This window comes from Lycium barbarum, chromosome 12 (genome assembly GCF_019175385.1).
Source record: "Lycium barbarum isolate Lr01 chromosome 12, ASM1917538v2, whole genome shotgun sequence".
NCBI lineage: Eukaryota > Viridiplantae > Streptophyta > Magnoliopsida > Solanales > Solanaceae > Lycium > Lycium barbarum.
The window spans coordinates 78,517,036-78,544,575 of NC_083348.1; the positions used below are offsets into that span (position 1 = coordinate 78,517,036).

The window sequence follows — 27,540 nt, forward strand, 5'->3', positions numbered from 1 at the left end:
AATTATTTTTCTCATTTTATCCTTACGGCCTGTTTGGAAAGCCACCTGATAATTGGAATCGGTGTAATTACTAGGGTAGTAATTATACATCCTAGTAATTACACTACTGTGTAATTACAACGACCTGTTTATCTGTCATAACATAATTACAGTGTAATTACAAGCGTGTTGTTTGGTTGCACAAGTGTAATTACACAGTTAGTTTAAGTATAAAAAATTTAAAATTAATATTTAAAAATATTTGCCTTTAGAAATGATATTAAATTGGTTATTTAATAACACGTTGTTTCTTTAAAATATATTAATTAATAATCATATATTTTTAACTAATATTGTAAAAAATAATTGATATATATATATATATCAAATTAATAATATTTAATTTTAATTAAATATAAAACTTAAAAAGAAGACATTTTATGTGAGAACGTCATGGATTGGATTTTTTAGAAAAAAAAATATTTATAAATATAATGCCACAACATTATTCAAATATTTGACACAAAAACCATCAACTGTAAGTGAAAAATAACCGGCATGCAATGTGAAATAACAAGTCAATAGTACTAAAGCAAATAATTTAAAATTGAAAATATAACCTAAATTCAAAATCCAAAATAAAAAAAGTTGAACATAATACTCTTATATCAAATTCCAACATTACATAAGTAAGTTCCAGCATAACTTAAGTAAATAATTTAAAAGAAAGGGAAAATATAAGTCTATAACCTCTTTGACAACGAAATTCTACTTTAATAACGTCACTCGTTATATGCCAAGTTTGTTAATGACTCATTCTTTTCAATATTAAGAGGTGTAGTTTCAAAAATTAGAATAATAACACGGTTATGCTAAATGCATAAAATAAAAAGCATAAAAAAAATACGAGCAATTACATGGAACCACAAGAAGTAAATGTTGGGAATAAGAAGAAAGGAAATGAAGAATAATTAATATAAAAAGAAAAATACATTTTAAAAATAAAAAAGAAATTGAAATAATTGAAATAAAAAAGAAATTAAAATAAAACAAAAAAAGAAACAAACTAAAGTAACTTTGTAATTACATGGTTCTCAACCCCCCCCCCCCCCCCCCCCCCATCCTAAAGAATTGGAGAGTGTAATTACACCCTCTCAATTACACTCAATTCCTACCTAACTCTATAATTACTTGATTAAACAAACAGGTCAAACTCTGTAATTATACCCAATTCTAATTACCTGGGTGGCTTTTCAAACATGCCCTTAGCAGTAATTGTTTTTTGGTGCTACAAACATCGCAAGATGACACATAAATATAGTAAATATTTAATGACGAGAAATTATATCTTAAGACACAAATAAGGGTAAAATAGCTTAAAGCTCTCCTAATTAATGGTTTTTTATGGATGTGGAAAAACAAATAATCTGAGATGGAGAGAGTATAACAATTAGGGTGTCAATGTAATAAAAATATTTACATATTAGGTAACTTATAAAGTAGTTAATTAAAAGTAAATATATATGATAAGCACAATATGCAACATGATAAAAAATGGTAACTTATTATCATGTGTTAAACTATTCTTTACACTATTTTAGTATATATAAGTTAAATCCCAATTGTAATATTTGTTTGTTAACCAAAACAAGTTCATAATATAAATAGTTTTGTTAATTACATGTTGTCACGAATCTAACGAGCAAAATTGCATTCGATATATTGATGAGATTTAGCGTAAGTAATGAATAGATGATACTTATATTATCTTCACTAGTTACCTGCTTGTTTGATTTACGTAATTGGTCAATGATCCCCATACTAATACGCATAGCATTGAATAAGTACAACATGAAAATCCAAATTGCAATAAAAATATTTGCGAGAGTACGGGTCAAATAAGTTTTTAACTTGCAAATGACCTAAGTAACAATATCAGATGCAACGAAGAGGTCACGATAGTATCTATCATCCTGTATATTGGAAGTTTGTAATACTAAACAAGTGTACTCGACTCGAATTTTATAATACATTAAGAATAGTTAGAGATGAGACCAAAGGAGACGTGAATTAACGGGAAAAAGAAGTTCAATTGGGATAACGAAAAAAAAAGGGTCATATTTTACGGAGTTATCCTTTAATTGAGTCACACATATACATAAAATCCAGTTGATATATAAATTAACATTTTATTTTGAGATAAACGTCAAAAACACATCCTAACTATCACTTTTTTTTTTAGTTTCATACCTAAACTATCATAAGTGTGAGAAAACTACCTGAACTATCATTATCTAGTTTGCAGAACACACCTGAACTAACTGTGTGAACTCACTCTCCAAAAGGCAAGTGAAGCTGAAATTTTCTCAAAATATTTGTCCACATGGCATAAGTAATGCTATGGTGGCACCTACATAGAAAATAAAAAATAACATTTTTTTATAAAAAAAACTATATATTTTTTAAAAAAGACTGCATTATTTTTTTTATTTTTTAAAAAATCAGCATTTAAAAAAAAAAAACAAATCTGGATTTAAAAAAAAAAACTGAAAAAAAATATCAAAAAAATTAGAAAGTCAGAAAAAAAAGATTTAAAAAAATGGAAAAGTTGATTTTTTTTTAAAATAACTTTTCCATTTTTTAAACTGTTTTTTTATTTTCTATAATTTTTGATATTTTTCTACAAAAATTATTATTTTTCAGTTTATTTTTTAAAGCAAATAATTTTGTTTTTAATTTCCATGTAAGTGTCATTGTGACATTATTTATCCACGTGGACAACACTTGCCAATATTTTGAGGTGTGTAGATCACATGCAATTCAAGAATAATTTGAGGTGTGTTTTGTAAACTAGATAATGATAGTTTAGATAGTTTTCTCAACCTTCTGATAGTTTAGGTATGAAACTCAAAAAATAATGATAGTTGGAGTGTGTTTTTGACTCTTATCTCTTTTCTTTTCAAGGCAGGACCCGCATATAATATTATAATGTTAACAATATATTGAGAATACAGTGTGCATTCAATCACAAGTTCGAATTTAATGTACGTAATTCCCATGTCCCAAAATTATCGACTGTCACATCATATGCTGATTAACGTGTGCACATATAATATTTTAATATCTATTTAAAGAAATAAATTATTATGGGAAAAGTACACGAATATATATAGGTTTTTACACTTAGAGCCCGTTTGAATTGACTTATAAGTTGCTTATAAGCTGTTTTCAATTTTTTTAAGTGTTTGACTGGCCAGCTTAAAATCATTTTGTGCTTAAAATAAGCTCAAAAAAATAATTGGACCCATTTGACTTAGCTTATCTAAAGCAGCTTATAAGCCAAAAAAAAAAGTTAGACTACCCAACTTATTTTTTAGCTTATAAGCTGTTTGCAACTTATAAGCATAAGCCCATCCAAACAGACTCTTAATTGCAAACCGGTTTCATCAAGACATTCGTATGATTTATGGTTCTCAGCTTGTTTTACTCTATAATATTGGGGAAGATATCTAATTCCAGCAAGAAATTATTTACCAATTCCCCTCAACAAGAAGTTATTAATAGAATTGATATAACTCATAGTCACGCACTACAGTTTCAGATTTCTAAAGAGCCATTTGATCATGATATGAAATCAGTGATTTGAAATCATGATGATTTGAAGTTGAAGTACTGTTTGGACATGTAATTTGAATTTTTTAAGTTGTATTTTTTCTCATAGATATAAAAACCCTACAAGTTGTGAAAAGCATCAAAATTTTCTCAATTCTTATACAATCTTACCAAATGAGCAAATCATAGTTCATAACAAAATTAATATGTTAGAACGCCTTTCTAAAAAATACAACATCAGTTGATTGAACTTTAGTTCAATATAAAGGAACATTGAACATGAGTTGGTAGAAGTAAATGCAATTGATAAATGGTCGTTAAGAGTAAAATTGTTATAAATATATTACCAACTTACATATCTTTTAATATTTGATATAAATGGTTAGTAAATATATCTACCGAGTATGGATCTTATTTTATAAAATATAAACTTACAGGTCAATTTTTACATTTTAAAAAAAATGAAATCATGATTTGAAATCCCAAATTATACCTTTTTTAGAGAATTTGAGATTTGAAATCATAATATGAAGTTGAAGTTGAAATTTCAGGAAAATTACATAAACAAACACGGATTTGAAATCAAAAATATGAAATCATGATTTCATATTGAATGGTCAAACGCCTACTAACTCATATTTCCTCAGGCTCCCAAAAGGAAGAAACTATATAAATTTTTGTTCTTTGGCAACCAAACGCGGCCTTGGAGGAGGCGACAGTATCTGTCTATTTGGATTTTGGGGAAAGTTGTTTGATGCTCTGTTTCCCCGTCACATTGTTTATTTTCCGCATCCAAACGCGGCCTTGTTGTCCATAATTATTTTGATTCAGTCGTGTTTCACGGCCATACTTTTCCCCTTTTCCGTTCTTTGATTCCTTAAGAGCGGATGTACCGTTTACTGTACGTTGTTTAACAAAATTTAATAATTAATAATTCTAATCTCCTCATAATCTTAGTTCAAACTTTATAGTAATTTTTAAAAATGATTTAATATATAGAAATTATAAATTTTATATTCTTACAACAGACGTAATATTATCTTCTTATTTTTTTGGTTAAAACACGTAATATTATCTGATCACAAAAGCCACGCGGTCTTCTTGGATTTTAGCTATGGGTCCCAACAAATTATGATAGGCGTTGAGTCTGTAAATGATTGTACCACATGGGATCAACTCTTAATTAGTGTTTATTAGGTGAAAGATTTAGGACATTTGTGGGGTTTTCATTATATTAAATCATTAAATAAATGAGATGATATTGACATTGTTTAGCTGTCAAAAGAATAAGTTAGACAGTAAAGGATGCAAACATAGACTAATTATTTTAATAGTAATATAAATATGCAAGTTTGCCTATTAAAATTACATAGTAATTTGCTATTGGCTCGTTTTAAGAAATGTCAAAACGCATTCGTCAAATGTACTGAATATTGCAACTGATTGTAAATCGACAACGCGCCTATCTTTTTGTTGGTAAAATAAGCATTCATTTATTTATTTATATATATTATGCATCATTACAACTGGAGTATCTGGCATTACTGCTAGCATAAGATTGTTTGCTAGCATAAGATTGTTCTAGCTTAAATAAGAGGGTTACAATCCAAAATACATAATGGCTTTTTTAGCCTAACAAACGAGTTGCATCTTTGTCAGCCTCCAACACTCTTATTAGAACAAACAAGGGGGGACAATGTGCCTTATGCCAGTAAACTGTATGCATGGTGAAGCGAAGGGACGGAAGGGGTCATCCGAACTTCCTTAGCCTGAAAATTACATTACATATATAAGATCAATTTTTTTTAAAATCTATATTAAATGTTAAACTTTCTAAGCTTCTTTTGTGCATTTACTTTTGTATGAACTTCCACTCACATGATAAATCTGTATAGCACAGTATGTGAAGGTGTTATTGAAAGTCAACAATTTTCTTTTGGTTATAATTCTCTCAAGTAAATTGATAATTTTCACTCACGACTTTTTTCCAAATGAAATTAATGTTCACACTTAATTTTAACTTGCGAATACTCGTTTAAACTTCAACTTTTCATAATATTTTCCTTTTTTTATTAAAAATCTGCACCTTGAGAAGATTAGACATTGACTACTACTCGTGACTTTAGATCAAAAAGTGAATACATTTAGAAAGGTACAAAGAACTTTACCTCATTTAAACCTCAAAAATGTGTCAAACGTTTTTTTTTCTTCTTATTATCAAAAGGGAATAGAGAGGTTAAGAACAATGGAAGGACTGGGTGGCGGATAGCTGAATTCCAGGCTATGATTGGAGAGAGATATATTAAGGGCTTGATAGGTGAGGTGATGAAATAGGGGTCACCGGCACTTATTCCCTATTTTGTGTTGGCCTTTAATTTTTGGCCCTCATAATAAATACTAGTAATTTTTTCGTAAGGAATAAATTTATATTTTCGCATTATAATATATCACAACTTATGTCCCGCATGACTAAAAAACTTATGCATCCCAAGATATAAGTCTGATTGCTAAAGGGAAAAAAAATTAAAGACCAGCCCATTTGAACAGCAATTCATGCAATTTATTCTGTGATGAAATAGCAGTAGGTGTAGGAAAATTTTGGTCCATAAACTGAAAACCAACCAGCCAGTAGCGAAGGTGACAAGATATCCAGCGAATTGATATGTTCATGTCTAAAGAAAGAACCCAAAACACGTCAAAGTGGCCGACAGATTCCTGAAAATGACACTAATTGCCGCAAATTACATCTGGCCAGTTATGTACACCCCCTTTGAATTAAGATTGAGCAACGATAACTAGTCAAACCAATACTATACAAAAGAGAGCCTTCCAGAAAACCTTAATCGTCCACACTGAACCGATATGTCATTCTCAGGCATATAATCGTATGAGAAAGTCACCGACATTGGTACCAAACATATGCACAGTGCTCATACATCTCAATGGTTCAAATATTATATTTTGAAGCTAATTTGACTGCTCCGTTGCTTCGGCTGAGGTGAACATAAACACCCAACACTCTTTATGTGACTAATAAACTGTTGTTCATGATCTCTTCTACTTCTGCTAACAATAACTTTTTTGCTATATCTTATAATTATTGTGCAATTTATTTACTATTAACCACGGTAACAATAACTTTTTTGCTATATCAATTCATGAATCACGATACTAAGTTCTAATTGTCTAGACCAAATTTGGTTGATAAGACATATCTTTAAGAGCATACCGAAATTACCGAACCACAAAAATCGAAATCGATAAGCAAAAAACCGAACCATACCGAATAATAAATTTGGTATGATATCGGTATAACATTCTTGAAACTGAAAATCGAATTCTTTCAAAACCGTACCAAACCGATCGATGAACACTCCTACTCAAGAGTTTGACAAATTGTGAGTATTACAATACACACCACAATCAAGCGTCTCATATAAATTACAAATAGAGCACTATATTATCATGCCTGTCATATGCCGAATCACTCAATCATCGTCCTCAAGAACATTGCGACGCCTCTGGATCTGAGAAGTGGTCAGAACAAGCATGCAAGAAGATTCAGGCTCGGCTTTACAAACCAAAAAGGATCAAAAAGTTGAGCAGAAGAGCGACTTACTGTTACTTTTGTTTGCTTCGTAGTTTGGGTGTTAATTTGTTCAAGCAGTTCTATAAGTTTCTGCTCAGAAACCTGCATATGTAAACATCATCCCACCCAAGGCAGTAAGGACACATAATCAGATAGAAGGAAAAGATTAAAGGAAAGAAGTAAATAAGAACAGAACTTACCTTTTCTGTTATCTGCCCATATTGGGCAGCTCGGAGTATAACATCTTCCACTCCTTTGGCTTTGTCAGGCTTCACAAGAGCAATTCGAGCAACTGCGCATACAAAAATGAGATCCAGACCACAGGTCATTATAATAAGTGAGGAGAAGAAAAAAGAGGCCAAACTTTAATAGGGACTTGCAGAATTATGAGCTAATATTTATAACTCCCAACCCACAAATCCCTGTAATCTCACACTATATAACTGCTTATAACATGAGACTGACGAGAGAATGGAATTCCGGAGATATTGCTTCATTGTGTTGTTATGGCAAGACAAAGCCGAAAAAACTAAAAAATGGAAAGAGCAAAGACTACCAATTTTTCTGGTTATAATCTTTGCAAACTAGAGCAATAGATCAACCATATAGAGTACCTACTTTTTTTTCTTTTGAGAAAGTAACAGCTGTATATAGAGTAACTACTTAAAAAAAATAGAGTGCCAACATAACAAAATAAAGGCAATAACCAATTTCTTGGCCAAGAACTATTACACCCGACCATTAGATAAGACAGGATATAATATCCAGTTCTGCAAGAGAGTTAATGTTTTATAAGTAAGGTAAAATCTACAAGTGTTCATGTGGAGATCTTTAACAACCTCTACAGACAGAATGTCTGTGATCTACAGAACTCCATTTCTTTTTCTTGGAAGGATCACTTCAAGATATCAAATATGCATCACCAATCATGAATGAGCCTATATATGTTGAAGATGTAAAACACCATCATAAGGAAATATTTTTCACTTGTTAGTTGTTAAGCTCCAAGGTACAGTCAAACCTCTCTAATAGCGTCGTTTATCTGTATATTTTTTGGCTGATATAGCGAGATGCTGTCATAGAGAACACATAATATAACATAATACAAAAGTCAGTTCAAGGAAAACTAGGCCGCTTTAGTAAAAAATCTTTTCCTTCTCTGAGAAGTGACTGAACAACTTTGGCAGTTCTTCATCAATTTGAGAGGGCTCAATTGGACTATGCCTTGATGTTCTGGCTTGCTGGAACGGAGATGGTAATTTTTCTGGTCACAGGGAGAGATGGAAGATTGTTCCACTTTGCATCCGGTGGACAATCTGGAGCGGCTGAACCAGAGATGTTTTGAAGATAAGAGTATCACCTTTCAGAAATTGAAGATGAATTGTCTAGTGTTTTTCTATTTTTGATGTATTCATGAATTCCCCCAAGAGGCAGAGGATTTAGCTAGTATTCTAGATTGTTTATAGGGGTGTAGGTGGTAGATTTTGCTTTCTCTAACTACTACTTGTAATTACTACTGAAAAGTACACCTTTGGTCTATTTTCTTTGTTGATAATAGATATGCTAACTGTTCAGAAAAAAATAGTGAAATGTTATTATAGCGGATGACTGTTATAGATAGGTTTAACTGTAAAACATTATACTTACTAGTTGACTGACTCCAGCACAGATTAGATTATGTAGTTTCAACTCGACAAAGAGAACCCGCAAAAATCAACCAACTTGCATGCAGATATATAAAGCATGGAGTATTGAATCTAGACTCGATCTAATATTCCCGCAGTCAAATTGGATCTCCAGATGGACTCTTTACGGGCAGAAAGGAATCAGAGATGTTTTGAGAACAAGAGCTGCAATATTCAGAAGCTCAAGATGAATTGCTTAGGCCTTTTTTATTTTTGGTGTAAACAGGAGTTACTAACACAAACTGAAGATATTTTTGTTGTTATAGACAGTTCGTTAACTAGCTAAGGATATATGAACCCTTTTTGTAAGTGAACACTTTTGAGGGGGACTACACATTCTGTGTAGTATACCTGTGTATATTAATATAAATGTTATCATTATCAAAAACAAACAGTTCTATATTCACACCACATACAACAAAAACGGAACACAAGACTAATTTGACTCGTCGTGATACAACTTTCCCTATATATATTCTTCAAAACCAAACTTAGGGCAACTTTTCCCTCAAGAAACACCACAACATACATTCTTAGTTGTAAAGTTGAATTGCTAATATGTACAAGAAGCTATGTTAACATTGTCAAAAAAAAAAATATATATATATGTACAAGAAGCTAAAATGGAAAATTGGGACAATCTGGTATTGTCAAAATCTGGACAAACAGGGGGACAGGCTATGCTATTCTACGAGCAAAAGGCAGAAAAGGGGGCATTGTGTCACGCCCCCAAATTGGCGTAAGACGTGGTTGGCACTCGACCTAGCAAACTCGCCGAGTGAACCCTAATTTAGTTGATTGAATACTATGTAACATGCTTTTAAGATAAAGAGGCACACTCATAGTAATCCTGAAAAAAGAATGTCGGAAATATATTAAATCATGTCAGGTTGAATATCTTGGGAAAAAAACCCACTAGCTAAGTCAATGTCATGAGCCTCTAAAAGAATACTAAAAAATCTTTTAAAAAAGAAAAGTCTTCGGCACATTTCCCAGAATACTTGTTTGAATTGACTGAGTAACCTCTCCCACGAAATGAATAGTAGAGAGCTGGATACCGATCCTACCTGGTGACCTGGGCTTAGTGGTATCTGTGTCTGCATCCAAAAAAGAAGTGGGCCCTTGCGGGCTAAGTACCGACTTACAGGGTTCTCCGAAGTCTTGTGGAGTATCCCTAGATGGTGGAGCAAGACATACCGAGGAAAACATGAATTACAGAAAAGTACGATGATTTGCAAATTCATAACTAAATCTGAACTGATACTGTAACTGAATCTGGCAAACTGAGAATTTACTTAAAACCGATATCTGAAAATATTCTTAAAACTGGTTTAACTGATAAAACATTTTCTAAATAGATTTCACACAGTGCCATGCGTACGTGAAACTGTCACCATGTACAGGGAAATGTCAGTCTACTCTCCCACCGCAAGTGTTTTTCAGTATTCTTTTAGAGACTCGTGATTTTTACTTAGCTAGTGGGTTTTCAGATACTCTGTTTCAACATGTTTTGGGAGGCATACAGGCAGCTTTTCCAGTATTATTACTGTTTGTCTCTTTGACTTAAAAGTATGATTAAATAGTATTCAGTCAGCTAAATAAGCGTTCACTCAGCAGGCCAGTTAACTAGGTCAGGTCTCAATAACACCCCCTACTCCCTGGTTTGGGGGCATAACACAAGGTCATTTTATGTCTATGTTGTTCGGACTCTTCAAAGACTTGAAGCAGATGTCTTCAAATCTTTTGATTTACTTAAATTTATAAAAGAATTACATACATACTAGTATTAGAGTAAGTTTATGTAAGTCATGAACTGAAGTCAGTGCATAAACCTTATGAGTCGAAAAGATATACCAATTGTGGGGGCTTGGTTAACCCTTCTAGAAGACTTAGACAAGTTGCATCACTGGAAAAGACTTTTAACATTTACTTAATGATGTTGAGTAGATTCTAAAGACCAGCAACTAAATAAGAAAGTGTTAAATTTATCAAAATAGTGTTAACTTCAAAGAAGATGCTTCTGAAGTTTGTAGACTCCTACCGTGGATTAATCTGAAGATTCAAAGAGATGAAATAGAATATTAAGAAACTAACTACTCCACCCAATCTACCAAGAATAGATATACATATATCTAAATATAAACACGAAATTAAATATAAAAAACAAGAAGCCAGTTCTTAAGCCATACAAATTAAGACATCAAATATTTGGAAAATAGTAATTCACAAAATGCACCTACCTCTAGCCCTTGCTTCAGAAGTCAGAATCTGAGTAAGCATCACTTGCCTTCGCTCATCAGCCTCCCTACATCAATAGCTTCTATAGTGGATATCAAATATTGAAAGCGAGAGCTACATTACTAAGGATGACAACGTTTCGAACAAATGAGCTACAAGAAAATAAACCTTTTAGCTTCATCCTGGGCTTTTTGCTGGTCAGGGTTTTGCTGACTTCCTCCCTATTTGCCCAAAACTATTTTTAGTGAAGATATTGTGAAGTTCAAATCTTGACAAGGTATAACAACTCAACTCCAAAAACAGAAAGTATAGATACAGAGATCACTATTTACCGCGCCCTGTTGAGCCATGAGCTCTTGCATTCTCCTTTGCCTAATAGCTTCCAATTCTGGGTCAGCCTACAATTATTGCCAAAAGAAAAGGAATCAATCTCTCATCACAGACCAGATCATAAATTTTCAAGCTTCAGTTTTTATTTTATTTTCCTTTGACCAAGTAAATGTATTTTCATAAAAGTATCAAGGTAAAAAGCTTCAAAGTTAACCACTGATTCTAACATACGTTGCTCGGACTCTTCAAAAATGTTAACGGGTGTGTGTCGGATTCTCCCAAAGTAGTGTATTTTTGGAAAATCCGACACGGGTGCGGCATCGAAAGTGAAGAGTCCGCAGAACTTAGATTCTAACAATAGTCCAAGAATTAAGCTTTACTAGAATTGATAAACTAATTTAGAAGTCAATAAACAAAACCCTTATGCATTACAGGTAAAACCTAAAAAAGAAATCAAAGAAAATGCAATTCTTTTCCAACTTCAGCCCAAGTTACACTAAAGATTCATACAATCCCAGTTATCTCCCTTACCCTTTGTCCCAAAAAAGTTAGAACAACCCTAAAAGTTAACAAATTTAAGATGAATATCGAAAAAAAAAAAAAAACATAACTCAATATAGATGAAATACAAGAATTTGACATAAAGCGAGTAAGGAAAACAAAGAGAAGTAACCATTGTTGGAACTGCTACAACCCTAAAGAGAAGAAATAGTCTTCAAGATTACAAAAATGGCATTCAACCAAAATTGTATTAAGAAAAGCTTCAAAGTTAACCACTGATTCTAACCTACGTTGCTCGGACTCTTCAAAAATGTTAACAGGTGTGTGTCTGATTCTCCCAAAGTTTGTTATTTTTGGAAAATCCGACACGGGTGCGGCATCGAAAGTGAAGAGTCCGCAGAACTTAGATTCTAACAATAATCCAACAATTAAGCTTTGCTAGAATTGATAAACTAATTTAGAAGTCAATAAACAAAATCCTTATGCATTACAGGTAAAACCTAAAAAAGAAATCAAAGAAAATGCAATTCTTTTCCAACTTCAGCCCAAGTTACACTACAGAAGTACAGATTCATACAATCCCAGTTATCTCCCTTACCCTTTGTCCCAAAAAAGTTAGAACAACCCTAAAAGTTAACAAATTTAAGATGAATATCGAAAAAAAAAAACATAACTCAATATAGATGAAATACAAGAATTTGACATAAAGCGAGTAAGGAAAACAAAGAGAAGTAACCATTGTTGGAACTGCTACAACCCTAAAGAGAAGAAATAGTCTTCAAGATTACAAAAATGGCATTCATCCAAAATTGTATTAAGAAAAGCGTAGAGAAAGAAACAGGGGGTATGTGAGATTACCATCTTTTGGGAAGTAACCAAGTTGTAGCAAAAATATGAGAAAAGAAGAAGAGGGACACACAGCGTTTTGAAGACGCGATTTTTGAGTGACAACCCTTAAACTCTTTGGCACTTTGTTATGTGGGTATCCGGTTCCTTCTGTACAACTAGGCCAACCAAGGGCGCAATTTTGTAACCCCTTTACGAGCTAAAGGGCTCTTTTGGTTCGCGGACTATGTTATCGAGAGATTATAATTCTTAGACTACTATTTCTCCCGTTTATTTTTATTTTTCCACTATAAATTTTGCACATTCTTAAAAAATAATAAATAAAGTACATATTTTATCATGATGCTCATATTAATTGGTGTATAATCTTAATGGATTTAAAAAATTATTTGAATTGAATAATTAATGCTCAGTTAAAACATGAAAACGAAATTGTTTTTCTCTTGATATGCGAAAATGGACAAGTAAAAGTGAAAATCTATTTTTTTGAATATTGGACAAGTAAAAGTGAATGGAGGGAGTATAAAATAATTTCAATTTGATGAGATAAGGTGAGATATTTAGAGTTAAGTTTAGGAGTAAATTTATATCGTTAATCAAATGCATTTAATTCTGGGATATTCAACCTTCTAAACGACCACTAAGTTTAGATTTTTTATTTTTTATTTTTTTAAATTTAACCACTTTAAAAGTAATTTAGACACTCACAATTAAGATGTAAAAAATTCATGTTCGGAAGACATATTAAGCAAATCCCGACTTATCTTTAGAAGTTTGACTTGTCACAACTAAACCTAAAATGTAGTTGTTGACATCAAAAATTTGTGAGATTCAACAAGTTGAGTCCAGTATTTGTTAGGACTTGGAGACTACTTTACCCTCTAGTTCACGCCTATATAAAGGGACACATATTCCCTTGAAAAGACATCTTAAAAATCTCGGTGAGAAACTGAAATTGCCCTGAAATGTTGTAAATTGGATATTCACCGTGAGATAAAGGCATCAAATAATGTATGGCGTTCTTGGAGATCAAATACATCGGAGAGAAGAATCAAGGGAATAAACAGATTTGTACCGGCAATATTCATCAATAAAATCTCAATTTCAACATATTTTGTTTGTGATTTGCAGTTATTTTTCCGCACATAAAAAAATTGTTGCAAACAATAGCTTGTTAAGATTAAACGTTGGACGAAATTAAAATATAAAAATTAATAGCTTAAATAGATAATTGAAATCAAATGTAATCGAATGATATAACTTAATAGTTTTTTTTTTTTTGGTTAAAAACTTAATAGTTTAGTTACAACTTAGATTGAATTTAGTGAATTAATATTGAACATAAAATTAACTTCCAAGAAACCATAAGAATTGGCAATAAGTTAAAGAAATTACATGAAGTTATTTGTCTTATTTTTTAAGTTATTAATTTCATTTAACTTGGCCAGTTACCTGCAATAATTTTTCAAAATTGATCTGAAAATATTGATACTAACTTTTGCACTCTCATATATAGAAAGTTAAGCTTGCTCATCATTTTCGGATTATAATTCATGTATAATTGGTTTGGAACCAAATGATCCTTAACAAAGTTACATGAAACATTAGGTGTTCACTCTAGAAAATATCCCCATAAGCTAAAAATAGAATGCGCGAGCAATAATGTGGAGTAGAAATGAAAAGAATCCCATGTTCACGTGCCTCCAAAACTCCACTTGATCATTTTATAATAACACATCTAAGATTCACCAAACCACATTAACAAGTAAAATACTACTATTGCTGAAACACCAAGTTAAAATATATTGACTCAAAAAATACAAGTCCACATCCCAATTGGCCACTCCCATCACAGATCAAAACAAAACATTCACACATTATTAAAAAAAGATGTCCTTGTTCGTAGATCTAAATACAAAACTCCTACATTTAATGTAAACCTCACTGTGTCGGTAGTAGTAACATAAAGCACTAAACTTTATGCTTTTCTTGATCTTTTACACTCTTTAAAGTGTATCAGCAACCCAGAAAATCTTGCAGGAGCAACCCTAAAAAACAAAAAATGGGGTTCACAATGGGACTAAACTTGCTTCTTTTGGTAGCTATGGTCGCTACCAACATTCTATCTTTGTATCACCTTTCTTCTAATATCCAATCAAAACCCCCTGTTGCTCCACCTGTACCTGACCACCTTCTTCATCAACTTCAAACCATACGCGCCACCATTAACCACCTCACGCGCCTCCAACCTCAAACTCCTCCATCTGCTAAAACCAAGAAATCTTCACTTACTATTCCTTCTGACCTCTTACTTTACACTCATCTATCACCTATTGGTTCTTCTTGTAAAGATAATCCTGATTTGCTTCATCAGTACATGAACTATACACCTTTTGCACTTTGCCCCTCAGATTCTTCTGTAGCTGAGTCACTTATCCTTAGAGGTTGCCACCCTTTACCAAGGAGGAGATGTTTCTCAAGAACACCTTCTAGTGTTCCCACTTCACTACCTAAAACCCCATTTTCTACAATTCCTGAAAAGGCTTTGTTGTGGAATAGTTACACTTGTAAGAGCTTTTCTTGTTTGTCTAGGTCTAATCCCAACATGGGATTTGATATGAAAGTTGAGCAATCAAGATACTTGGGTTATAAATCAGATCTAGATCTCCCAATCCCACAGTTTCTTCAGCTAACTAAGTCATCAAAAAGTGTGATTAGGCTGGCACTTGATATTGGTGGTGGTACAGGTACTTTTGCAGCACAAATGAAGCTGAATAATGTGACTGTTGTGACCACAACAATGAATCTTGGTGCCCCTTATAGTGAGACTGTAGCACTTAGGGGATTAGTGCCATTACATGTGCCTTTGCAGCAAAGGCTGCCTGTGTTTGATGGGGTGGTGGATCTTGTGAGATGTGGGCATGCTGTGAATAGGTGGATTCCTCTGACTATGATGGAGTTCTTGCTTTTTGATGTTGATAGAGTTTTGAGGGGTGGTGGGTACCTCTGGTTAGATTATTTCTTTAGTAAAAGAGAGGATCTTGTTAAGGTTTTTCAACCCTTGATCTGGAAATTGAACTATAAGAAGGTGAAGTGGGCAGTTGCAAATAAGAATGATGCTAGTGGTGTGAAGAATGGGGAAGTTTATTTGACGGCTCTTCTTCAGAAGCCAGTTTCAAGATGATCATCTATTCCAGGTAGCCTCTTAGTCTCTCTGAGAATGAGATCATATATTTTTTTAGTGGTTGGAGTGAGAAATATTGATAGTAGTGATAGATCTAGAGTAGTTTAGTACTCCTATTATTTTTGGCCTGGCACTTAACTAATTAAAGCACCTAACAGACGTAATCAAATTCTCCTCGAGTGTCGCTAAGAAGCTAAATCATGTCCAAGTAATGCAAGTTCAGAGCTTTCTGTCTTTATTCTCTACTGAAGATGTTACATTTGTAGTAAATATGCACCTTCATTGGTGCACACTGCGTATTTGCAAGAAGAAATTAATGCTTTTGCTTCACTCACACTCACCCTTTTCTTTTTAAGGATAATTGTAGCTTGAAATTGAAATATCAGATTTCAAACTTTTCCATGACTTGTAGAGCTTTAGTTGATCCAAAGTAAATATGGTTGTATTCTGCATACCTTTTGAGGCTACCCAACTTCCTTAATTATCCAGTTTCTTCTGTTGTTTTAAAATGAGTCTTTGGCAGATTTGTTTCTTGGCACACTTGATTACTCATTAAGTAGAGATCCACCAATCCACTACATTAGATTCTCAATTATGAGATGGCTCAGACCCGCATGGCTGTTTCTCACTTCAGGTTTATCCTGTGGATAAAAAGTTTGACTCTTGATTTTCAGTAAAAGTCTTTTTTCCAGTAAGAACTGCCATCTTCTCAAGCGCATTTCCTATGCACTTAGCCTTAGAGGGAGAAACTGGCTGCTTAAAGTGAAATGTTTCAGTTTTGTACTGTGTCTCTTTCTTGTCAGATCTTCATATTGGACCAAAGTGCTGCAGTGATATCTAGGTTTGCTGTTCTTCGGTGAATTTAAGCTCTTGCCGTTCCAGACCCTATCAAGTTTGCTATTGCACAATTCTCTCAAGATGAGCCTCTTAAATGAGATTCTCAATAAGAGATCCCTGACTTGTCCGTTATGTCCAGCCCCTTAACTCCGGTAGAGGTTTACATGATTTGTCGATCCAATTGCGCTTTGGTAGCTAATTTATAAGGGCCGTGTATTCTGTATTCTATTTTTTTGAACTATGCATATAGTGCCCGAATTTAAAAATGATCTGCAAAAATGTTACCTTCCCTTAACAATGTAAATTTTACGTTAACAAGAAGTCATGTGCCTTACATTTTTTTCAGATGTTTTGAGGGTTCAAAGTGTGTTCTCGTCTATAAATTATTTCTATGGGCGATAAGATTCATTAATTAGCTCCAAAATCTACCCATTACCTCTTTATATATGTGCAGTTCTAAATCATCTGAATGTAGTGATAATAGTAAATTGACAATTTATATTAATGTTAGAGGTAACCAATAGATTTTGGAGTCAATTGATCATCTTATCCTCTCCAAAAATATACGTAGATGAAAACGGACTTTGAACCCTCAGAAGGCTGACAAATGTGTCATGCGCTAAGCGCTTGACTTTTTCATCCAAAAGTTAAATCCATGGAGCGATATCTTCAATTTTTTTTACATTATTTGGAAGTTAGGGTATGCATGTAAGTAGAGAGTATGAGAAGAACACGACTTCTATATAAGCTAAGCAGCCAAAGTGCCAACTGTTATAATTTGTTTGAATTTCCAACATATTTCAGTTGTAATTTGCTTGAATGTCATTTGTGCACTTTCTAGCTGTTTCTTGGATTGTACAAGTTTATTAATATCATACACGGTACCGTCTCACTGTCATTGTTTAACATTCAATTAAACACAGTACCATCCTGCAATTGATGTTTGATGTCCAGTTAGGTCCCGTGACAACTCAAAGTGATCATTAAGACTCTTAGTGAAGGCAGTCCTGAATGATGATTAACAAATTTCCCTTATATGACTGTCATGTGGTGCTACATTTCCCGTCTAGCTTGTATGCCAACTGCATGCCATATACTTCATTTGAAAACCTGATAGATAACAGATCAGACAATTAATACTGACTTGAATAACAGAAATCATTATTTCCTTAATGTGATGGGAAATGATTCTTGGCTCTAAAGTGATTTGCTACCAGATTCAATCATTCTAAGAGCTGCTCAAGTAGATTATCTCTCTACATCCTTTTCGAGGTTGTTTTTTAATTTTAGCTTTTGATTAGGAGGTCTTAAATTTTAGTTTTTTTTTTTTGGTTATTTTGCAGATACCACTGCTAGATGTGGATGATTATTCAATGCCAAATGCTACGTTGTGTCAAGATATTCTCTCCTTCTCCAAGATGGAGATATGTGATTAGTCTGCATTTGGGTTGAGAAAATTTTTAAGGATCAAAACTGTAGAAAGCTGGGCACCGCAGAAATAGAGTCTGCAGAAACAACAGTAGCAGCTCTAATAGATAGTTATTTCCCTTCATTCATTTGTCAGTTTGGTGTAATCTATACTGAATTTGGGACTATACAAATGGATAATTTGGTAGAGAGAACAGAGCTGGAGGCTTGAAAATGATTATTATAGCTGTAAAGATATTGCAGGAAAGTGAAAAATAACTGCAATCCCCTCTGCCATCTATAAACAGTGATGCTACTGTGACAATTGGATTGCTGAGTTCTTTGCTTCTTTCCTTATTTAGAGCCCGTTTGGATTGGCTTATAAGTTGCTTATAAGCTGTTTTCAGCTTTTTTGAGTGTTTGACTGCCAGCTTAAAGTCATTTTGTGCTTAAAATAAGCTCAAAAAAAAAATATTTGGGCCCATTTGACTTAGCTTATCTAAAGCAGCTTATAAGCTAAAAACAACTTATAAGCTGTTTGCAGCTTATAGGCATAAGCCCATCCAAACAGGCTCTAAACTAGTATTAATTAATGGATTTTCTTGCTTTCTGCTTTGGTATCCATTTCTTTAACTTTGTTTTTTGTACAGTGTGAATTAATGAAAAGCTGCACTTCACAATTAGTACAATTTATTCAAGAAAGTCGTAGCATATTTCCTCTTTGATTGCACCCGTAAAGCCATGTGTTTTATTTTTGAGTATATATAACAGAAGAATAAACTACAAAGTTGTACACCAAAATAATGTTTAGAATTAATTGGAAAGGCATATTGGAAACAGATCCTCTACAAATATATATAAGCAAAAAATGAAGAGATTACCTTAATGTAAGAAAATGTTTAATTTGGAGCCCCCTTAGGATCAACTACTACCGTCGGAGCTTGGACCTGCTTTTCTGCTATTTTCCACTTAAATACTAGATCTAGTTCATTCGGTGCGGGACTCGAACTTGTAACCTCAGTCAGAAGTTACTCAACTTTTGCTGATTGAGCTAGGTCCTGAGAGTCACTCTTTTTATGGTTAAATACGGGACCGTTTGCTTACGAAAAGGTATCAGTGGCCCCAAATCATAACGGGTAAAATTAGGATATTTCTTATCGTAGGTAAGTATTTTTTGACATCTTCCCCTTGAATTTATTACTTTAAGCTATTATTTTCTTTCGTAAGTTAAAATGGAGTTACAGAAAGATTGTTAAACAATATTTATGTACTGTACGAAATATCTTTTTACAAGATTATAAATTTCAAATTAATTCAAAACACAAAATAATTTATGCCTCATTTTTATTTTCAATACAAAATTAATTAGATAAGATTGTTTTATAAATATAAATTATTTTATTATAAATTATAATACAATCATAAGCTATAATGAAATAATTAGTAATTGAATTAAACTCTCAAATGGTACACAAACTATTATTTTATTTTATTTTGGTAATTTTTCTTTTGGTAAATCATAAAAAATATTTGAATGGAACAAACATGCAATTTATTTATTTTAATATAATGCTATTGTTGAAAACATATGTGTTCAGGCCATATGTTAATTTCTCTTAGACCAATTACTGTCTTGGTTAACATTAATTAAAAAGAAAAGACATCATTTAACCCCTGAACTTGACACGAAAACATACTTTAGCAACTAAACTTAAATTGTATTTATATACTCCCTTAACAACTTTCATCTTAATTAAATACAACCTCAAATGCTGACGTGGCAAAAAAAAAAAAAAATATATATATATATATATATATATATTATTATACAATTAAAAAAAAAAAAAAAAAAAAAGATGAGCCCCACAACCCTAACCCTTTCAGCCTTTCTCCCTTCTTCTAACCCACCCCTTCTTCCTTCTTCCCCGTTGTTTCAACCTCATTATTCATCCTCTCCTTCTTCACAACCCCCTCCGCCGTTGCCATGCCCCACAGCCCCGCCCCACCACCTTCCTCCTTCTTCTTCTTCACAAATCCCTCTTTCTCTCTATACTCATCATTCTTTTCTTTTCATTTTCACCATTTTTTGGTTTCTTGATTTTGATTTTTGTTTTCTTTCAAAAATAAAGTTATGGAAGAAATGGGGTTGCTAATAATAATCATAACGGTCAATAATAACAACCAAAACAACCAATTTGGACGAATTTGAGTGTAAGTGGGACTAATTTGAGAAGGAGTTGGATGAAATTTGTTGGGGAGATGATAGTGGTGGTTGTGGTTGTGGTTGTGGGTTAAAGATGGTGGTGGTGATTTTTTTTTCCTTTTAAGGGCAATTCGTCAAAACTAATAATATCCAACAATAATAATCAAAACAATCAATTTGGACGAATTTGAGTGTAAGTGGGACTAATGTGCGAAGGAATTGGATGAAATTTGGTAGGGAGATGATGGTGGGGGTGGTGGGTGTGGGCAGGGGCGGAGCCACATTGGCTCCAAGGGGTTCATCCGAACCCCCTCGACGAAAAATTACAGTGTATTTTCAGAGTTAAAATTATTTTGTTATGTATATATCGTAGATGTTGAACCCCCTGACTTCTTCCTGTATTTACCTTTTAGAATTTTTGAACCCCCTGGATGAAAATCCTGGCTCCGCCACTGTGTGTGGGTTAAAGATGATGGTGATGCTTTTTTTTTTGAAGGGCAGTTTGTCCAATTTGGACTGATAATAATAATGATTTTTTTTTTTTGCGGTGGTGGCGGCAGCAACGGTGTAGTGGTTGCTACAAGTAGGGTGAGGATGAGGAGAAAGAAGAAAGAGAAAAGGGAGAAGAAGAAGAAGAAAGAGAAAGAGAAAAAATAATAAAAGAAAAATAAAAAATGAAGTGTTGGTAATTTTTGACATGACAATGGCGTGGCAACGACGTGGCAATGACGTGCCGTGAGTGTAATACACCTCACATTGTGAGAGTGGTATTATTTTTTTAGGGTGAAAAATAATTGAAATGAAAGTTGTTAAGGGGGGTATATAAATACAACTTAAATTTAGTTGCTAAAGTGAATTTTCGAGCCAAGTTCAGGGGTTAAATGATGTCTTTTCTCTTAATTAAAATTAGGATACCTCATGTAGTAGGTAAGTATTTTTTGACATCTTCCCCTTGAGTTTATTACTTAAGCTATTATTTTCTTTCGTGAGTTAGTTATAAGTTAAAGGGAAAACTACATATATATATATACATGTTAAGGAGAAATATTTACGAAACGTTACGATAGTTTTTCTTATTTATTAAACATAATGATATACTACGAAACATGACGGATTTTCATATATTTTTATTTATTTTTTATTTTTTTTCCAGAAAATATATATATTTTTTTTTTAAAATTTTTTATTTTTATTTTTTTGCTCAAACGCTTAAAAAATTACCTCAAATTTTTGTGTATGAAATGTGTATATATGAGCGAAATTGTTAATATAATTTTCATATACAAAATTGTGAGCGAAAACTTTAAGCCTTGAATATTGTATGAAAGTTGTTACAATGTTATTGTAGTTGTATTAATTTTCTAGAAACCTAATATGAACATTATATATGAAAATTGTGAATGAAATTCTAAGTCTTGAGCGAGATATACACATTTTATACCATTCTCATGCATAAAATTTTGAGTGTAATGTTTAATCCTTGATGAGATATACACACTTCATACATAAAATTTGAGCAAACTTTTTAAGCCTTGAGTAAGATATACACATTTCATACACAAAAATTTGAGCGATTATTTTAAGTCTTGAATGTTGTATCAAAGTTGTATACAATATTGTTGTAGTTGTATTAATTTTACAGAAATCTAACATGAACTTTATACACAAAAATGTGAGCGAAATTTTAAGACTTGAGCGGAATACAAATTTCATACTGTTTTCATACACACAATTTTGAGCGGATTTTTAAAGCCTTGAATGAGATATACACAGTTCATACATTTTTCATACTGTTTTCATACACTAAATTTTGAGCGAACTTTTTAAGCCTTGAGCAAGATATACACATTTCATACATACAATTTTGAGCGAAAATAAATTAAAAAATATTAAATATTTTTTTTTAAAATTTAAAAATTTAAAATATTTTTTTAAAAAAAAAAATTAAAAAATATATATATATATATATATTTTTTAAAAGCATGTTTTGTATAGGATTTGTAATGTTATGTTTTGTAAATATAAAACTATCGTCACGTTTCGTAAATATTTCTCCTTAAGATGTATATATACGTAGTTGTTCAGATATTTATTGTAGTAGTGAAACATTTGAACTTGTTTCCCAACAAGAAACTTAAAAAAAGGAACTCTCACAAAGTTGTAAGGGAAAATTACATTTTCAAACTTTTGGGTGATTTAGTTTACAAAATATGACCTTTATATATATAGGAGCGAAGTTTATCCTCTGCGCACTCAAAGAGTAGCAAGTTACATATTCTTTTGTCATAAAAATAAAATACATATTTATACACATAATACATAATCAGGGTATAAATTCTAATATATTTTGGCCACATGAATAAATAAGTTTGGCGGAACTATACGTTTTGGTAAGTTCAGAAGTTGTAACGCCTACAAATAAAAGTTTATAAAAAAAAAAAAAAAAAAAAAAAGAGAGTAAATACCGAGGTTGACGCCACAGCAAATAGGTGCCTTTCTCCTTTCTCTACGGCGTGCGTTTCTGGTGTCGAGCGATCCCCCAATTCTCACTCACAATGGTCAGCTTTCCCTCTTTCATACTTCTCTTTATTTTTCAAGTTTAACTTTTTTTCTTGGCTCAAAACAAGGGAAAAACTTATGCATTTTCGGTTTTAATTTTAGTTGAATTGCTATACTTGGCTTACTGTTTTTTCCGTGATCTCTTTGATTGTGACTTTTTTTTTTTTTTTGTTTAAGTGTTTGTTATATGGAGATAAAATTGAGAGGGTATATCATTCAGATCTAGCATATGTAACTCTCCAACAATTGAAGAAAGTGAAATAATTAACAAAAGGAAGAAAAAAACGTACGGATTAACAAAAGGAAGAGAGAAAAACTTTTTTTTTTTTTATGTGAACCAGTAGGATTACTTACACTATATACAGCACCACTTAATCTTTTTGGAGGCTCTAATTGGAAGAAAAACAATGTTTATGTTGAACTGCAAACACAGAAACATTTAAGGGCTATCTGGGTTTAATCTTAGTTTCATGTTCCTTGAAACGGAGGCGGATCCAGGATTTAAGCTCTATAGGTTCAATTTTAAGGTTATTGACATTGAATCCATTATATTTTTAAAGTTATGAGCTCATCTCTACTATTTATTGCACTTTTAGCTAATTTATGCTTCGCGTTTAAAGTTAATTGAACCCATAACCATAATGCTACATACGCCTCACGCAAGGGTGTGGCCTAGTCGTCAATGAAGTGGGAGGAGAACCATGAGGGCTCAGGTTCAAATCCAAGTGGAGGCAAAAACACTAGGTGATTTCTTCCCATCCATCTAAGCCTTGGTGCACAAAGTTACCTAGTACCTGTTGTTGGTGAGAAGTCCGTGTAATTAGTCGAGGTGCGCGCAAGTTGGTCCGGACACCACGGTTATCAAAAACAAAAAGAAAAGGAAGCAGGAAATGTGGTACTTTATAATGGGGCATATGATGTGAGGCGAAGATATTTTTTCAAATAGTGAGGGTTTTCCATCAAGAGAATAAAGAGAAAAGGCCACTGAGCAAAACTCTGGGTTAAGGTGTTTGGAATTATCTGTTTTGCAAGGTAGTTGCTGGTCGACATTTATAGTTATGTAGGCCATGAAAAAGGGAAGGCAGCTTTGTTTATGCTGTAGTTGTGAATATGATTTATGTTACACTTGTGATTTAACAGAAAACTAAAGGAGAATATTAACAATGAGTGTATTTTGGAATTTTGGGACCACAGTTAAACTTGAACCATTGATAGATAGAACCACAAGCAATTCATGGATGACTTCTATATGTATTAAATGTGGCAATATATGTTTTTAACCTATTTCTCTACGAAGTGGCAAAAGAAATTCATCCCTTTTTCTATAATACGGATTTGTACACAAAAGATCCTGCTATAATGTCTTTCTAATCCTTTTTGCAGGAGTCCTGCCCTGCAATTAAGAACATTCTGCTTCTAGATTCCGATGGAAAGCGTGTTGCTGTAAACTACTTCTCAGATGACTGGCCAACAAATGCTGCAAAGGAAGCTTTTGAGAAGGCTGTGTTTGCCAAGACTCAAAAGACTAATGCTAGGGCAGAAGGTATGATCTCTCTTTTACTGTTGATTTTATTTATCTATATTTGGTCGTGCTCTTCCAAAATCATCTCCCTTTTAACAAGCAAAAGAAGCAAAACTCATCCAGCCAGTTGGTTAGGTTCCATTTTGCAATAGAGTTGTTTGTGGTACTATCTTATGCAGTATGCCTTACCAGTCTCTGGCTCTCTGCAAACATAGAATTTTATTATAAAGCTCTTCTGGTAGAGTCTTAAATCAAGGGCCGAGAACAAAGACAAGCTATTAGAAGTTTTGCTTATTTACCAAATAGGAACTATCGTTGGTGGTGGGTAGGTTGATAATAATAATCTTAAAAGATTTGGTGTTGTGTTGTTTGCTTCCTTCTTGAAGCGGACTGTCTTCAGTTATATGAATCTGAAGTCCTGCTCAGCGATTAATGCCAGTGACTGAATTGGAGTCATGAAAGAATGCCGTTGTGCTTAAGCAGTTCTGCTACATTTTGGTTCTTGTTCCTCCTTTCTTTTGCTGCTGAAACTCTAACTTAGTGATGGAAAGCCAACCTTTGTCTCTCTGATCGCTCTTCTTACTTCTTCTGCAGCGGAGATAACAATGTTTGATAATTATATTGTTGTCTACAAGTTTGCCCAAGATCTTCATTTCTTTGTTACTGGAAGTGACAATGAAAATGAAATAATCCTTGCCAGTGTGCTCCAAGGATTCTTTGATGCTGTTGGTATTCTTCTTAGGTTGTCTACAAGAGCAGTCTTTTCCTTTTCAATATGCATCCCTTGATATATTCATCTTCATGTACTCATCTTGCTGCAAATGCCTTTTATTTTAGGGGCAATGTAGAGAAGAGGGAGGCACTTGAAAATTTGGACATTATTCTTTTGTGTCTTGATGAAATTGTTGATGGCGGGTAAGAGAATCGTGCCATGATTATTTTATTTATTTTGTTTATTTCAAATTCTGAATATACAATCTCTGTTTGAACTTGCTTTGTCTTACCGTTTTTGCTGCAACTTTTACTCAATGTTTGTACAAATACTGCATGTCAGAATCCTTTATTTCTTTTGTAGTTGTAGAATTGGAGTTTCAAAGGCTTATCTAAGACAATTGTGAAGTTAACAAGACATTTTCTTTACTGGAGACTGATTAAGACAAGACTTCTGATCAATTGATTATTGAATCATAGGACACTTCTTAAGTGCTACGTCCAAAATATTCCACATCTATTTATTTGCTTATAGCTCCTTTTCGTTGTGCTCAATTAGCAGACTGAAGGCTAGAAGATTACTGCATAGCGACCAATCATTAAGTGGACCCATATTCATTATACTTAACCCCCCAAAAGGGAAAAAAAGAAAGAAACATCAATTATTAAGCCTGTAACCTGTGGACATATATTTCCTTAGCTTTTAATATTTTGATTCATATATAGATGGTAGTTCATCACACCCCTTATTTTGGATAGTCACTCTATTAGCTACCCTTTTTATATGTCAGTGACTTCATTTGTATGATAAGTTGCGTCGTGGGAGTTGGGTCGAGTAGCTTTTCTCTTTGACAGTATATGTTCATTGATCTTAGTCAAGCAGTTCTACTTTCCTGTTACTTTAGACTCACAAAGTCCACTTCTTGAGCCATCCCAAGCTTCCACTATGGAGCTTTAAGAATTCATACCCTTTTTGACATACCGTGTTTAGTACTTATTACTTATTAGTGTGTTTGACCTTGAGATTTGAAGTAGAGAATGGAAAAGAACACGGGCATTTAATCTTGCTCTCAATTTCAGTTATAGGAAACTAAGCTGATGAAGAATTTGAAACTACCTCTAATTAACTTACAATCTTATGAAGATCTTCCATTTCACTTTCTTATCCCTGTAGTATTATTCTTGAAACGGATGCAAATGTTATTGCCGGGAAAGTGGCAAGCAATAGCGTGGATTCTGGGGCACCTCTGTCGGAGCAGGTGAATATTGCTCTCTTTCCTTATGCTTTGGTCCTTCAAACTGATGGAATAGTTGCTTCATTAATTACCATTGCCTGTCCAATTAACTCATATTTTCACTATATGTCCTTTGTGGTTTTCTACAGACTATAAGTCAAGCATTGGCAACTGCACGAGAACATTTAGCGAGGTCTCTTCTCAAATGATTTGTTGGGTCGACAAAAGATAAGGAGACCAAGGTCTTGCAAGGCCATATTTCTTTCCTTCTGAATGAACTAATCGATGAGCATCAAGTTGCATGTATTTTGGCTCTTAAAGTTTCAGCTTACGCCGAGTCTGTTGTTTCTAAATGTTTGGATTTTGTTGGACACGCTAAGATGTAATGCAAACTTGATTCTTTTGTAGAGCGGGGGAAAGAACTCGTTTGCAATGTGGATTTTGGGCTCATATAGTGTCTCTGACTCTTTTCATGCTTTTCTTTTCTTGTCCCGCTTACTATAATGCTAATAGCAATTGTGCCCTACATCCCTAACATTACCTACCAGCCACGAAACACCATACACCCTATTTCAAACCAACCCCGCAACTACAACAATCCATATTCGACCTCCGACCGCCTATTCGTAAGTTCTTAATACCCAGAGATATCTACAGCGTAGACCAGTTCATATATATAAAGAAGAAGGGATATCTTACTGCGACGAAAAACGGAACAACGAGATCAAAGTAGTGGTAAAGCCCGCTATGCTGCCCCATGAAAAGAATTACACCCGTGCCCCTATGGAACGAAACACGTTGTTGCCGAGAAATCGAGATTTCACGTTCTGCTACATGAGATTATTTCTGCCCCAACTTCCATCAACTTAAATATCAAATGGAGTTAGCTTGTACAAGTTGTAAGAACTTATATAATCTTAATAATAATACTATGTGTTTTTTCCTGAATGAAGCATTTCTTCCAATTGAAAACTAATAGTACGAGGTAAGTACTTGACATCAAATTTCAGACGTTAGAATAAAAAACTAGCACATAATGTGTAACTACCCATTACAACAGCATCTCTGAGACTAGCGCTATTAAACTAATAAAGGGAATCTA

The 27,540-nt window shown here is 33.2% G+C and overlaps 3 protein-coding genes across 5 annotated transcripts; 2 read left to right on the forward strand and 1 right to left on the reverse strand.

Annotated features, from left to right (window-relative positions):
- Positions 1-6,825: 6,825 nt before the first annotated feature.
- LOC132621868 (uncharacterized) lies at positions 6,826-12,952 on the reverse strand. 3 transcript variants are annotated; one of them, XM_060336336.1, is made up of 7 exons: positions 12,793-12,950; positions 11,436-11,501; positions 11,272-11,324; positions 11,106-11,170; positions 7,381-7,472; positions 7,211-7,282; positions 6,826-7,118 (listed from the first exon to the last, which is right to left on the reverse strand). In XM_060336336.1, the coding sequence occupies exons 1-7, from the start codon at positions 12,793-12,795 to the stop codon at positions 7,080-7,082; spliced, it is 390 nt and encodes a 129-aa protein (XP_060192319.1). In that variant the 5' UTR covers positions 12,796-12,950; the 3' UTR covers positions 6,826-7,079. The 3 variants fall into 3 exon arrangements, 2 of the variants coding, with proteins under 2 accessions (XP_060192319.1, XP_060192320.1); XM_060336337.1 differs by lacking the exon at positions 12,793-12,950 and adding an exon at positions 12,107-12,179; XR_009575720.1 differs by lacking the exon at positions 6,826-7,118 and adding an exon at positions 9,933-10,039 and having other exon boundaries at positions 7,226-7,282; positions 12,793-12,952.
- Positions 12,953-14,451: 1,499 nt separating this feature from the next.
- Positions 14,452-18,533, forward strand: LOC132621548 (probable methyltransferase At1g29790). Its single transcript, XM_060335868.1, has 2 exons — positions 14,452-15,977; positions 18,145-18,533. The coding sequence occupies exon 1, from the start codon at positions 14,843-14,845 to the stop codon at positions 15,962-15,964; it is 1,122 nt and encodes a 373-aa protein (XP_060191851.1). The 5' UTR covers positions 14,452-14,842; the 3' UTR covers positions 15,965-15,977; positions 18,145-18,533.
- Positions 18,534-22,805: 4,272 nt separating this feature from the next.
- LOC132622681 (coatomer subunit zeta-2-like) lies at positions 22,806-26,888 on the forward strand. The gene is made up of 6 exons (XM_060337334.1): positions 22,806-22,969; positions 24,354-24,513; positions 25,087-25,234; positions 25,330-25,407; positions 26,378-26,462; positions 26,588-26,888. Exons 1-6 carry the CDS (start codon positions 22,967-22,969, stop codon positions 26,645-26,647), a joined length of 534 nt encoding a protein of 177 aa, XP_060193317.1. The 5' UTR covers positions 22,806-22,966; the 3' UTR covers positions 26,648-26,888.
- Positions 26,889-27,540: the final 652 nt, after the last annotated feature.

Excerpts from the sequence above, each read along its gene's own strand:
- LOC132621868 (XM_060336336.1), bottom strand. Across the intron at positions 11,171-11,271 it reads GCCCAGGATGAAGCTAAAAG|GGAGGCTGATGAGCGAAGGC; the intron begins GTTTATTTTCTT and ends CTATTGATGTAG. Across the intron at positions 7,473-11,105 it reads TTCTGAAGCAAGGGCTAGAG|TTGCTCGAATTGCTCTTGTG; the intron begins GTAGGTGCATTT and ends TTGTATGCGCAG.
- LOC132621548 (XM_060335868.1), top strand. The coding sequence starts at position 14,843 with ATGGGGTTCACAATGGGACTAAACTTGCTTCTTTTGGTAGCTATGGTC.
- LOC132622681 (XM_060337334.1), top strand. Across the intron at positions 25,235-25,329 it reads GCTGTTGGTATTCTTCTTAG|GGGCAATGTAGAGAAGAGGG; the intron begins GTTGTCTACAAG and ends CTTTTATTTTAG. Across the intron at positions 26,463-26,587 it reads GGGCACCTCTGTCGGAGCAG|ACTATAAGTCAAGCATTGGC; the intron begins GTGAATATTGCT and ends GGTTTTCTACAG.